At 38.4% G+C, this 13,331-nt stretch overlaps 1 protein-coding gene across 19 annotated transcripts in view; it reads left to right on the forward strand.

The window, feature by feature from the left end:
• Window positions 1-13,331, forward strand: part of CYRIB (CYFIP related Rac1 interactor B) — a 148,543-nt gene that overhangs the window by 87,345 nt on the left and 47,867 nt on the right. For 10 of the 19 annotated variants that reach the window (XM_064587877.1, XM_054512452.2, XM_045895881.3 and 7 more), the window contains one exon: window positions 5,873-5,911. The exons of 2 other annotated variants lie outside the window; for them this stretch is intronic. Coding sequence is in view for 5 of the 17 variants with exons in the window: in XM_064587876.1 (XP_064443946.1) it covers window positions 5,873-5,911 (39 nt within the window). In the remaining 12 variants the exon portion in view is untranslated. Of the gene's footprint in view, window positions 1-5,842; window positions 5,912-6,125; window positions 6,145-13,331 lie in introns of those variants that run through there. 7 more of the 19 variants (XM_064587874.1, XM_045895877.3, XM_064587873.1 and 4 more) reach the window with 3 other exon arrangements.

Genomic DNA, 13,331 nt, shown 5'->3' on the forward strand with positions numbered 1-13,331 from the left:
TCAGGGACTGTTTTAAGTGCTACACATACAGTAGTAATCATGGTGTAAGAAGACATAAAAGCCTGAGATTTGTATTCACGTGTTTGAGTTCTAGTGTGTCTCAGACATGGATATTCTTACATGTACTGTGCTTGAGATGGAATGTCAAAATAGATAGCTATATATTCTTCTTTTTTTTTTTTTTTAAAGATTTTATTTATTTATTTGACAGAGAGAGACACAGCAAGAGAGGGAACACAAGCAGGGGGACTGGGAGAGGGAGAAGGAGAAGCAGGCTTCCCTTCCCGCTGAGCAGGGAGCCCGATGTGGGCTCGATCCCAGGACCCTGGGACCATGACCTGAGCCGAAGGCAGATGCTTAACGACTGAGCCACCCAGGCGCCCCAGATAGCTATATATTCTTGTAATTTTAATGTTAATAAGAGAAGTAGTGATCTTGTTCAATAAAACTGGCATTTCTGTTAATCTTCACAGTCTTTGAGGTTATTTTTGCTTTTTACAGATAAGGAAAACTGATGCTTAGATAACTTAAATAAATGGAAATCTCATTTTACAAATAAAACAACTGCTCAAAGAACCTAATAATTAAATGAGTGAAAACTCAACCCAGGTTTATCTTATTTCAGAATCAGTGCTCTAAACCACTTTGCTTATATTATATTTATTTCCTTTTTATTATTAGGGAATATAAAGGTTTTTATATATGTTTACTGTTTTCTTGCTCTTATGAATTATCATGTTTCCTCTCTTGATGTGATTTTTAATACATTTAATACATTATGCAAAAATTAAACATTAAAATATTTTGGATTTCCTTTATTTTTAAATTTTATATGATTTGACTCCATCTTTCCATTTTAAATTTCTTACCATGCTTCAAATTACTCCTCTAAAAATAAGTAGGGTATAATTTTTGAGATTTTTTTTTTTTTTTTTTTGAGATTTAGTTTTAAGAAACTACATTGTAATCCACCTAGAATGTATAGGGTGAGAAGGTTGTATCTCAGTTTTTCATAGGATTAAAGTTTTCTTCATTGCCCTCTATAGTGATTACTTTATACATTCCTCATCTGGAATATTCTTTTTGAGCCTTCTAACTCCTTTTCCTGCTTGTCCAAATCCTATTCATTCTTCAAATCTATCTCAGCTCCCGGGGCTTCATAAAATCTTTCCAATACCCGATTTCCATGCTCTACCCCTAGCTGAGATATCTTCTTTTAATTGCCACAGGTCTATCTGTAGATTTTTCTCATGATACTTCATTTTTACCTTGAATGTTTTTTTTAAGATTTTATTTATTTGCGAGAGAGAGAATGAGAGACAGAGCATGAGAGGGAGGAGGGTCAGAGGGAGAAGCAGACTCCCTGCTGAGCAGGGAGCCCGATGTGGGACTCAATCCCGGGACTCCAGGATCATGACCTGAGCCGAAGGCAGTCGCTTAACCAACTGAGCCACCCAGGCGCCCTACCTTGAATGTTTTAATTGCTACAGGAAGAGTAGATGCTTCTAGAGAGTGCAGTCAATCTTTTTCATCCTAGCATCTCCTCAGGTATTTATTTTGGTACTATATACATAATAGACTTTCCAGTAAATACTTGGTGTGAGGTTTTTTGTTTTTTTTTTTTTTCTATTACTGGACCATTGTGATTTCTCTGGTCTCTTCCCCTGGCTCTGTATATCTGTATGAATTCCACTCAGTTTTAATTATTAATATGTAGGACTGGTTCTTTTCTTCTGTTTTTAAAAAGATTTTTTATAGACGTGCCTGTTTATTTTTTTCTCAAATGGATATAGAATAACCTTTTCAAGTTCTTAAAGCTTACTAAGGGGGCATCTGGGTGGCTCAGTCAGTTAAGCAGCTGCTTTCAGCTCGGGTTGTGATCCCAGGGTCCTGGGATGGAGCCCCACATCTTGTCTAGGCTCCCCGCGCAGCGGGAAGCCTGCTTCTCCCTCACTCTTGCCCCTCCCCACAGCTCTTGCATGCACGCTCCCTCTCTCAAGTAAATAAAATCTTTTTTAAAAAATAAACATAACTTAGATATTTGCTGGAGTTATATAATAATGCAGTTTCATAATATTGTCTGATCTGGGAACGCGGTCAGTAGGCCCTTTAATTCAAGTGCTCTTTTGGTTTCTCCGATGGCTTTAAGATTGCTTTGTGTATGTCAAGGGGAGCTTAAACAAATGGAATTGAATTTGATTTTATCATATACCCAAATGAAGGAGGAATGCAGTGTAGGTTGCATAACCAGTTAGATTTATGTGTCATCATATTAAATGCTGCAAAGCTATAAATGTGGTTGACAGAATGCTCTGAAGTCACAGCTTTTATGTTTTATGTTTTGCTGGAGGCAAATCTTTAGGTTTGCGGATTTTAGATGCCTGGATTATCTAATTTACGTCCTATCTAATATTCACTACTTTTGAGCTGACATTTGATTTCTCAGGGTAAAATCAATTACAAGTGTTTTCTTATTTCTTGATCTCTTAAGGATCAGGCAAAATGAATAGAAGTTTTCCCTGTGGATTTATGCAAGTGGCACCGGTTTTGCTCCTCTGGTTAATGAGAGTGGCCAGCTAGGCCACTTGTTTTGTTTATTTCTGGGTGGCTTTGGTCTGCCTTAGGGAAGAAAGTTTGTTTTTGGCAGAAAAAGCAAAAATGTGTTTATTCATTCCATTTGTAGTAACATTGATCCAAGAGGAGCTTTTGAGGAAAACCAGAATGGTTAGGCTTTGAACATAAATAGCTCCCATTCATCTCCTACCTGATAGAAAAAAAGCAAAGATTAGGATTAATAATATATAAATTATAGACAAATCCTAGAGCAAGAGTTGCAAACTGACATTTCATCAAACAAAAATTAACCCTCAGACTGTTTCTTTTGGCCTACTGATTATTTCTAAAGCTTAATTAGTTGATAACATCTAAAAATTGTTTTACCTGAATATCCAGCCCTGGATCCACCTGCGTTTTTAACATGGCATGTTAATAGCCATGGCACCCCTTAGATTAAGCATAGACATTTGTTTGCTCTAGGTAGCCCTTCTAATGCGGCTCCACCCAACCCAGATGCATTTAACTTTGCAGCCCCTGGAGGCTGTTGGATTAAGAAGTAATAGTAGACCTAAGACTGCTAATGCAGCTGAACCCTCCACTTTGAGTTAACAGAAGATAGAATGGTAAGTGTGAAGACTTTAGGTAGAGAGAGCTGTAGTGGAATTTGGGATGTGTTAGAAGGTAGTTGCAGAGGAATCCAAGGTTTTTACCTGAGCAACTGGAAGAATAGAGATGCCATCAACTGAGTTAAGGGAGACTAGGTAGATAGGTTTGGAGAGGGAAGATGAGTAGTTTAGTTTTGACATGTTAAGTTTGAGGTATCTATTAAAACATCCAAGAGGAGATACTGAGTAGGCAGTTGCTAGGAGATGGAGACAAATGTCTAGACTGGGTAAGTAAATTTGAGATATGTAGTTGATACATAAAGCCATGAAATGAAATCACAAAGGGAGTGGAGGACCTAGGACTGTGTTCTGGGCACATCAGCATTTGGGGATCTGAGAGAAGTTCAGCAACAGAGATTAAGAAAGAGCATCCAGTGAGTTAGAATGAAAAGGAAGGGAGTATGGTGTCCCAAAGGACAAGTGTCCTGACCTGGTTTCATCCCAAAAGCAGAGCTTGAGAAAGGGATTTTTTAGGCAGATCATTTATTTGGGAACCTGTTAACAAGAAACAGAAGTTGGCGGGGCGCCTGGGTGGCTCACACGGTTAAGCGTCTGCCTTCGGCTCAGGTCATGATCCCGGGGTCCTGGGATCAAGCCTCGCATCAGGCTCCCTGCTCAGTGGGGAGCCTGCTTCTCCCTCTCCCTCTCTCAATATTTCTCTCTCTCTCTCTCAATAAATCAATAAAATCTTAAGGAAAAAAAAAAAGAAAGAGAAGTTGGAGAACTGGAGCACATGAAACAGGGAGGAAGGAAAGTCAGTGCAAGGGTCTGTGATCGACCTGGTCACATCTCTGAGTACCTGGGGCTTGATCCTGAGGAAGTCCTCTGAGAAGACATGAAGTATATACCTCTGGATGGGAAGGAGGGGGTATTTATATACCAGATCCTGTTCCCCAGTGGTCAGGGGTTACTCATAGGTTGTTGATGTTAATATCTTCACACTCCCAGGTCGGGGTTCGTATATTCCAGGATGGCTGAGGAGTTCCTGTAAGCATCTCTTAGAGCAAAGCCCGTGAGCAGAAAGTGAGCCCCAGTAGTGTAGCTAAGGGGAGGTGCCTCAGCTGGAGTGAAATTGTGAGGCAGCGTGTTAGAGGTATCCCATACAGCCTTGTATGTTCCATTAAGCACTTGCCATTTAGTCCATTCTACTGCAAAGTTTTCAAGATGGTGGCTGGCCACAACCACTACAGTAGACTTATAATAGCAGGGCTAGTGGAATAATGTTCATTTTTGCAGTCCTCTACCACTCATTCTAGATTTGCCTTACCTTCAGCCAGCACTTGAACAGGTCAAGGCATTGTCCTGGTTCAGTGACACAGACCTTCTCCAAGGGATCAGTGCCTGTAGTTGATTTATCATTGTTGGGTCGTAATTGTTGCAGCTGCTCATTTATAGTTATTATTGAGCATGGCAGCCCCAGTCGAATCCCCTAGGTTCTGGATAGATTTCCTCCTGTCCCCATTGTGTGGCAGCAGCCGTAAGTTGTTGTTAGGGTCACTTCACAGGACTCCACAATATGGTAACCCTTTCCTTAGCATGCTGGTCCAGTAAGGAGTCCAAGATAACCAGGTGATAGTTGCTTCAGAATACTTCTGTGTCTTCTGGCAGAAACCACTCTTCTCCTCCCCCACTATCAGAATTTCTAATCCAATGAACCTGAAGGTTGTCAATCCTATTTCCATGTGTTGGTTCCAGGACTTTTTCCTCCATCCCTCCCTCCTTTATCTGTCAGAGACACAGCACCACATTTCAGCCTTTAGAAGACAGTATAAGAGATCACTTACCATCTTGGAAGGCAGTGCCCCGTCCCCTCTAAATGTGACTAAGCACATAGAAATTGTATGTTTGCTAAGTCCAGGACTCTGGTCATAAACAATTAGGGAAAGAAATTTTTATGTAAAGGTGAGTAGTTACATTCGTCATTGTCCCCCCACTGTATGTCAGCTCAGCTAGTTTGCTGTAGTGGCTGTAGTTGCTTCTGTTGTAAAGTTAGAATAAAATCATTTTGAAGATTTAATTTTACCTAAAATGTTTTAGGATTTGCAAATACCATAGTAGTATTAGTAAACCAGTCCTACAGAGGACTTCGTGGTTCACTTGAGTTTTGCCAGATGTACCTCTGGCAAATAATAGGTTATTGTCATGGAATATAAGGATCTTAGTACCTTTAGCAAAACTGGTACTTTTAATACATTGAAAGGAAATGAACGTAAACTATGATAATAGTATAGAAGTGTATCTCTTTTGGTAATTTTAGGCCCCTGTTACAAGAATAAAGACGAGTTACAAATTTTCTTCCCTTGCTGTTCCTGCTGTATGATATGATGAGAACTATGTACTTCTCTTGATAGAGATTGTAGTCTTTGAGTGTCTTGAGGGTGGCAGTTAGGGTGTCTTATCTAAGCCTATTGGTATTTCCCAGGGCTTAACGTAATGGCTTACTCTTAGTAGGTTCTTTATAAATAGTTGTTGATTTAATTCAAGGAGGTATATGTCTGTTCATATACATACACACACAAGTGTGTATAGCATATGTATGTGATATGTGATGGCATTCATAAACTTTATTAAAGTCAGTTTTAATAAAATTAAACATGTTTTAAAGTATAATAATGTTTTAGACTTTCTTCCTTTTTTCTTTCTTTAAACAGATAGAAGGACAAGAACAGAATCACCAGCACTGGCTGAAGGTAAATATGTCTTTGGAGGAAATGATAATTCAGATAAAAATGAAAAGTTATGATTTAAAAAACTACATTGGCTCAATATAATTTAAGGAAGATGTTCTGTATATAATATTGAACTGCTAAAAATATCTTTAGGAAATATCCAATTCTGTTTAGTTTCTTAGAATAGGAAGTAGTGGGGAAAATGTAAATTAATTAGAACTTTTTTTTTTTACAGCTTTCTTTCAGTAGGAGAGGTATGTGTTTTTCTTTGAATTCCTTTTTAAGTCATTTTAGTTATCACCAGTATAGTTAAACAGGAAAGGTCTAACCCATAATTCTAGTTGTTTAATATATATTTGCTAGAAAGGAAGACACTTTTACATGCTTTCTTCAATAAGAATTCTAGCTGTTACTGATTTTGGTCCTCTTGAAAAAGTCTTAGAAGAACACAATAGCCACCACAAAAGTTACTGATACAGGGGTCCTGAGTACTTAAACATTTATAATCCTGTAGTTGTTTTAATTATAACAAGTTAATGGGTATTTGAAAATGCAGTTTTTCTGTAGGTATATTTTGTGTTCTTCAAGTGAAAATGATCAGCTTAAAATCTCTTTCTGTGCTCTTCCTAGTTATAAAAAGAGATATTTACATTTCAAAACTTGCCTGTCATTTTACTAGAACTGATAAGACCGTTATCACGATGGTTTTGGGATTGTAATTACCTCACCTGCTCTGTGTATGTCAGTGCAGGAGTTCTCAACCTTTTTTTTGTGCCATGGACCTCTGGTAATCTGGTGAAGCCTGTGAATCCCTTCCCAGAATAATGATTCTAAAAATGATTCATGATTTTATGAAGTAAAACACATAAGATTAACAAGGAAATTAGTTATATTGAAATATAGCTAACAAATATTAAAAATATAAATTTTTGATAGAGTAATATATGCTTCTCACATTAGAGAATAAGCTTTAGCAACAATTCTGCTAAATACTGTAATTTTAAAGTGATAAGTTTGCAGTAATTGTAGTATAATATGAAAATACCTGTGATTTCTATTGATGATAAGTTCATAGGTGTTTCTGATACTACGGTGCTTTGTTGCCTATAATCTTGATTGAAGGAATTGCAAAACTTCACATAGAGGTTAGTGAAAAGGTTCCCATCCAAGTTCACAGGTCACTGAATTCTTTCTCTGGACCCCAGATTAAAAACTTCTGTTAATGAAAAGTCAGACCTTTCTTCCTCCATCATACTTGAATAAGTGTAGTTTCTTATGTTCTGTGTAACTAATCTTTAAAAAGTGGAGTTACACAGTCATTTCTTAAGAAATATCCCAACTTCGGTTTGCTGGTCAATAATCAGAGAAACCGGCATATTCTGTGGAAAAGTAGTCGGAAGATAAGTGGTAAGCCTTGGAGAGTGCCCACCTTCAGAGAATTCACATTCTATTTCAAGGAACATGAAATTAACATGTAAAAAATAAAATATCAGCTTGAGATGTTGAAAGCTTAATGAGAAAAATGTCATAATTTCCATAGGAAGGATGCAAATCGTAAGGTCTGAGGCTTGTGTTATGGAATCACAAAAAAAGGTCAAGACTTGTAAAAAGTCATCAAATGTTTTACAGTTAATTAAGTAGTATGAACTGTACAATGATGATGAGCCAACATAAGCTAGGAAGAGCCTAGAATGGTGTCACTAAATTTGACAAACGGTCATTCAGCACCTTGTCGCCAACTACCAATAAAGGGACTGGAAGATCTGTTGAAGCTTCGCTGATAGCAAAAACAACATTATTTTGAAGGGGACACGGTGGGGCGTCTGACTTTGGGGTATTTTTTGGTTGTGGCACTTGATTTGTTCTGTCAACGTGATCTGCCCTGATGCCATATTTTATTTTTTTATTTTTTTTTATTTTTATTTTTTTTTAAGTTTTTTTTTTTTTTTTTTTTTTTTATTCATGAGAGACAGAGCGAGTGAGAAAGGCAGAGGGAGAAGCAGGCCCCCAAGGAGCAGGGAGCCCGATGCGGGACTCGATCCCAGGACCCTGAGATCATGACCTGAGCCGAAGGCAGACGCTTAACCATCTGAGCCACCCAGGCGCCCCTGATGCCATATTTTAAAGATGTTCTCAAAGGCTTCACTGTCAGTCAGGGTCATTAGATTAAGCACCACTTTTAAAAAACTAATTTGCTGCTTTTGCCAAGTCCCCAAGTTTCTGTAGTTCTCAGTTTCTTCCTATAAAATTAGAGAACTGAGCTACATGATTTCAGGTCCTCTCATGAACCCTGTATTCTGGGCTGATTTTCTACCTTTTCTGAGACCCTTCACTTCCTTTCTCTTTCTCCCTACCAGCAACGTTTGAAATATGGTAAAAATACTCAAAGTTGTTAAGTGATTTGAACTTTGGTTTATATAAATATTGCCCTAGTAAAAGCTATACAGTACTTTAAAAGCTGTAATTATTAGATTAGTATACTTAGTTCAAAACGTTTTTATGATGTATACATTCTGCATTTTGCTCTACTGGAGTCTTTTTAGCCTTATAAGCAATACTGATTTTTAAATGTAGGAAGATTATTCAAGTACATATTTTTAAGATTATGTGATTACCAGGAAGAGGAAATTTATATTTTGTATTCTGTTCGATTATGATAAGTTTGGAGGAGTTGTATTTAAGAGAATGGTTTTAATTGAAGTTCAGGAACTGTAATGTCACTGTACTGAATCCCTTTAGCATGCTGGGCTCAAACAGAAAGACCTGACAAATGGTAGGGAAATATTTAAGGACATTTCTTAGTTAGCATCTGTCATCTTTTTCTAGTCAATGTTGTTTTTCTTAAAATTTTTTTTCTGTGAGAATTTTATTCCTAATTTAGAAATTCTAGTGCTAGTATTGAATTAATTCCTTTCAGGAAGACTTGAAAGTTTTAGTTTTCTTTACTCTTTTTGGCCGAATTATGTGTATTTTCATTTATGACTAAGAAGCAAATGGGGCAAAATGGCTAAGAGAACTGTTAGGAGCCATATTTGCCTGAGTGAGAATTCTGGCCTCATTGTTCACTAATTTGTTGACCTTGAGAAAGTTACTTAATCCTTTTGACCTTCAAGTTGTTCAGAAGTAAAATGAGGATTGTAGTGCTAGGCAACCTCCAAAATGGTGGAGGATTTTATAAGATAATACTGTGTATATATTACTTGGCATTGTGTGTGGCACACAGAAAGATCTCAGTCGCTCATTTTTACTTTCATTTAGTCCTCAAAGCGTTCAGGGACCTCTGCAAGGTGCTTGGGATACGAAAGTTAAGTTATAGTCACACTCAGGGCAAGATGGTTCTGTTCCCCTTAGTTCTTTCAGTCTGAAATGTTTAAGAAGGTCTTTATGATGAATATTCCTAAATATCCCTTTCTGAACTTCATTCTCTTTCAGAAGCTAAATCCTCATAATTACTAGACAGGAGATAGCTTGTCTGTAATTTTTTGCATATGTGAGTATATGTATATAGTCTAATGGGTAAATTTCTTTTGACCTCAGTTTAATATATTTTAAGATATTTCAATTATTTAATGGGTTGTCAAGTGGCATAGGGACTATTTAGTTCTCAGAGGCCAGTGAGAACTGAGACCAGTGAGGAGAAGTTAACAAATGGGCAAATATCAGCTTAGTATAAGTTTTGTGTGATTCTTTGTAGGATTCATGTTGGATTAATTGTGCATCATTTAATCATCAGCTGAAGTTCCTAAAAAAGTTTCTAAAAATTGACTGAAGTCTAAAATTTTTTATAAAGATTTTATTTATTTATTGGAGAGAGAGCACGATAAGGGGGTGGGGGCAGAGGGAGAAGGAGAAGCAAACTCCCCAGTGATCAGGGAGCCCGACTCCGGGCTTGATCCCAGGACTCCGAGATCATGACCCGAGCCAAGGGCAGACACTCAACTGAGTGAGCCACCCAGGCGCCCCTGAAGTCTAAAATTTAAGTCATTTGAGAATAGAATGAGTCACCCCTGGGCATAGTCATGCAGAATGAAATATTTAAGCAGGGGCTAGTTGGCTGCTTCGCATGGATGTTGTAGAACAGATACATACAAAGGCTAGATGGTCAAGTTTGACTTCCATTTTAGCACATGTTGTATTTAGTCTGGGCTGCTATAAGAAAATATAGTAAACTAGGTGGCTTATAAATAGCAGAAATTTATTTCTCACAGTTCTGGAGGCTGGAAGTCCCAAGATCAACATGCCAGCATAGATGGGTTCTGGTGAGGCCCACTTCCCAGTTCATAACGCAGCTGTCTTCTCGCTGTGTCCTCACATGGTAGAAAGAGCAACTTAGCTTTCGGGGTCTCTTCTATAAGGGCATTAATTCCATTCATGAGGGCTCCACACTGATGACCTGATCACCTCTCAAAGGGTTTAATCACATTGGGTTTTAGGATTTCACGTGTGTATTTTGAGGGGACACAGACGTTCATGTTCTATCTTTTATACTTTTATGTAGACTAGAAACAGCTGATATATAAAATCGGCATGGTAGCAAAACCAGACAAGAATAGAGAAAAAAATTATGTCAGTCTTACTTATGAAATAATCTAAAGTAAAATACTAGACCAAATCTAGAAATACATATTTTTAAATGACTATATAGAGTTGATACCAGAAATGCAAGGATGGTTTAGCAGTAGGAAATGTAGTCATGTAATCTTATAATCTCATATTTATAGATTAAATGAAAAAATGATTGCTATTATAAAGGTGGGAGTCCTGCCTCAGAATGGTATGTGTATTTGTGTGTGTGTGTGTGTGTGTATTTAATGCAAAATCAAGTCAAAATCCCATTAAGATTTTTGTAGAACTTGACAGTTACATGGGTGAACAAAGGACCAAGAATAGCTAAGGCACTTTTGCAGATGAATCATTACTTAAACAGTAAACATAGACCACAAAGAAAAGTGGATTACATGTGACAGATGGCACCATAGACAAAGTTAAGACTAGGATACTGCAATATTACAGATTAGGAGAAAATATTTGCCATGTGTATAAGCATCAAAAGACTGGCACCCAGAAGTCCTATCTAGAATTCCTAAAGCCCAGCTGTGGGGGATGGGAGAGTGATATATCAGCTGGAGTTGAGTTAGGAAAACATACCACCCTGGGTATTTCAAACAGGGAATTTAATATAGAGGATTGGTTATGAAGGTATTAGACTAGAAGAGCAAAGAGGAAGAGGAGACATAGAGTGGCAGAAAAAAAAAAAAAGGTGGGATGATGGCTCTGCTACCAGAGATAAGCTGCTCCCTGCACTAGACTGCAGCCCACGGCTGCACTTGCTTCTGCCTCTGACTGGGGCAGTGCATACTGGCCTCACCTCATCTGACTGCTCTTAGAGCAGCTACTGGTCTGTCCTGGCCAGAGATGGAAAGCTTCTCTCTCTCTCCCCTGCCTGCTCACCTTCCAGTGCCTCTTACTGACATAACCTAACAGCTGGCAAGGATGTCATTTACCGATTCTGGGCCCCTGCAGTACGGAGTACAGCGTATAGAAAGGTAGGTGTGGGAAAGATCGTAGAAAAATAAATGGCACAAGTTACAGAGGATATGAATATACGTTTTACAGATGGCCTATAAACATGGAGAGGCACATTTTTACTGATAATCAAGAAAATGTAAATTAAAGCATCAATGAGATATTTCACAATCTAAACATTTGAAGCTTGAGGTTTTGGAGGATGGGAGGAAGGAGATCTTTTACTAGTGGAACAGTACTGTGGAGAGTAGTTGGGCACAATGTAGTAGAGTTACAGTTGCCCTTTAATTTCTAGATTGCCATCCAGAGGAAACTCTTCTGCAGGGGCACAAGTATATGTAGTGTGTGAAAGGATATGTATAAAGTATACTTTGTGTTTTTTTTTTTTTTTTTAAGATTTTATTTATTGGAGGGAGAGAGCACAAGCCAAGGGGAGAGGCAGAGGGAGAAGCAGACTCCCTGCCAAGCAGGGAGCCCAATGTGGGGCTCGATCCCAGGGCCCTGGGATCATGACCTGAGCCAAAGGCAGACACTCAACCGACTGAGCCACCCAGGCATCCAGCATACTTTGTTAATAAAGAAAAATTGAAAAGGCATTGTCCCTCAATAGGTGAATAAGCAAATAAACTGGTTTCTTTGAACCATAAAATACTGTACTGAGTGAACATGGATAATTCTCAAAACACCAATAAGTGAGAAAAGTGAGTTCTAAAGGAATGTGGACAATAAATCATGCAAATTGAAAAGCAGAACAGTGCTGTGTTGTTTATGAATACAGACCTTCACAGTAAAAATTCTAAAATATGTTTGGAAAGGAAGTATACTTTTAAGATTACTTTAGGAGATGGAGGAGAGGAAAGTTAGTTGGCAAAGGTTGGGAGGTTAACTGCACAAAAACATAGGGAGGCCTCTGAAGCAACATACGGCAAAATGTCATTGCTTTGATCTGGTGGTAGAGTATGTGAATATATTTTTTTTATGTTTAAATTATTTTCTAATTTAAAGAAATAGACAGCAAGAAGTACTTAAGAATCAGCCCCTCTGGGAATCCTTTGGTTAGGTGTTCCTTTTTCTCTATGTTCATTGTGTTGTTTGTATGCTTCTGTATGAAGCATGCTGCACCATTTTGTCTCTTCCACTCGTCTGTGAACTCCTCGGTGCCAAATATTCAGTGTCTGTCACAGTAATCGGCAGACAGGAGCTAAGGAAAGGCGGTTTGATTTTAAACAGCAGCAACTATCACCAGGCACTGTAAACACCAGCTAGCTGTGGAAATACTCAAGGTTTTACGTATGTGAGGGTTTTTATTTAGTGGCTCATCCATGCATTGTTGCATGTGTATTGCAAAGTGTTCAGACACCTGAATTCCAATCCAGTCATTTTTGTTGGGCATCTTTGAATGAGTCATATGTGTTCTTTGAATATCAGTGACTTTACATTTAAATTTTTTTTTTTTTTTTAAAGATTTTATTTATTTATTTATTAGAGAGTGAGCGAGAGAGAAACAGCATGAGAGAGGAGAGGGTCAGAGGGAGAAGCAGGCTCCCCGCTGAGCCGGGAGCCCGATGCGGGACTCGATCCCAGGACCCTGGGATCATGACCTGAGCCGAAGGCAGTCGCTTAACCAACTGAGCCACCCAGGCGCCCTAAATTTTGTTTTTAAGATTGAAAGAGTGGGGGGCAGGACAGAGGGAGAGGGAAAGATAATCTCAAGCAGATTCCCTATTGAGTGCAGAGCCAGACTCGGGGCCCTGTCTTATGGGGCGCCATCTCAAGGACCCTGAGATCATGACCCGAGCCGAAATCAAGAGTCAGACGCTTAACAGACTGAGCCACCCAGGCGCCCCTCTACATTTAATTTTTTTAAAAATTATTGATACATACAAAAGAATACCTTTATTTGTAAACGTGAAAG

The sequence above is a fragment of the Mirounga angustirostris genome, unplaced genomic scaffold (genome assembly GCF_029215605.1).
Source record: "Mirounga angustirostris isolate CCGP_5_RB_7025 unplaced genomic scaffold, mMirAng1.0.hap1 SCAF_4, whole genome shotgun sequence".
NCBI lineage: Eukaryota > Metazoa > Chordata > Mammalia > Carnivora > Phocidae > Mirounga > Mirounga angustirostris.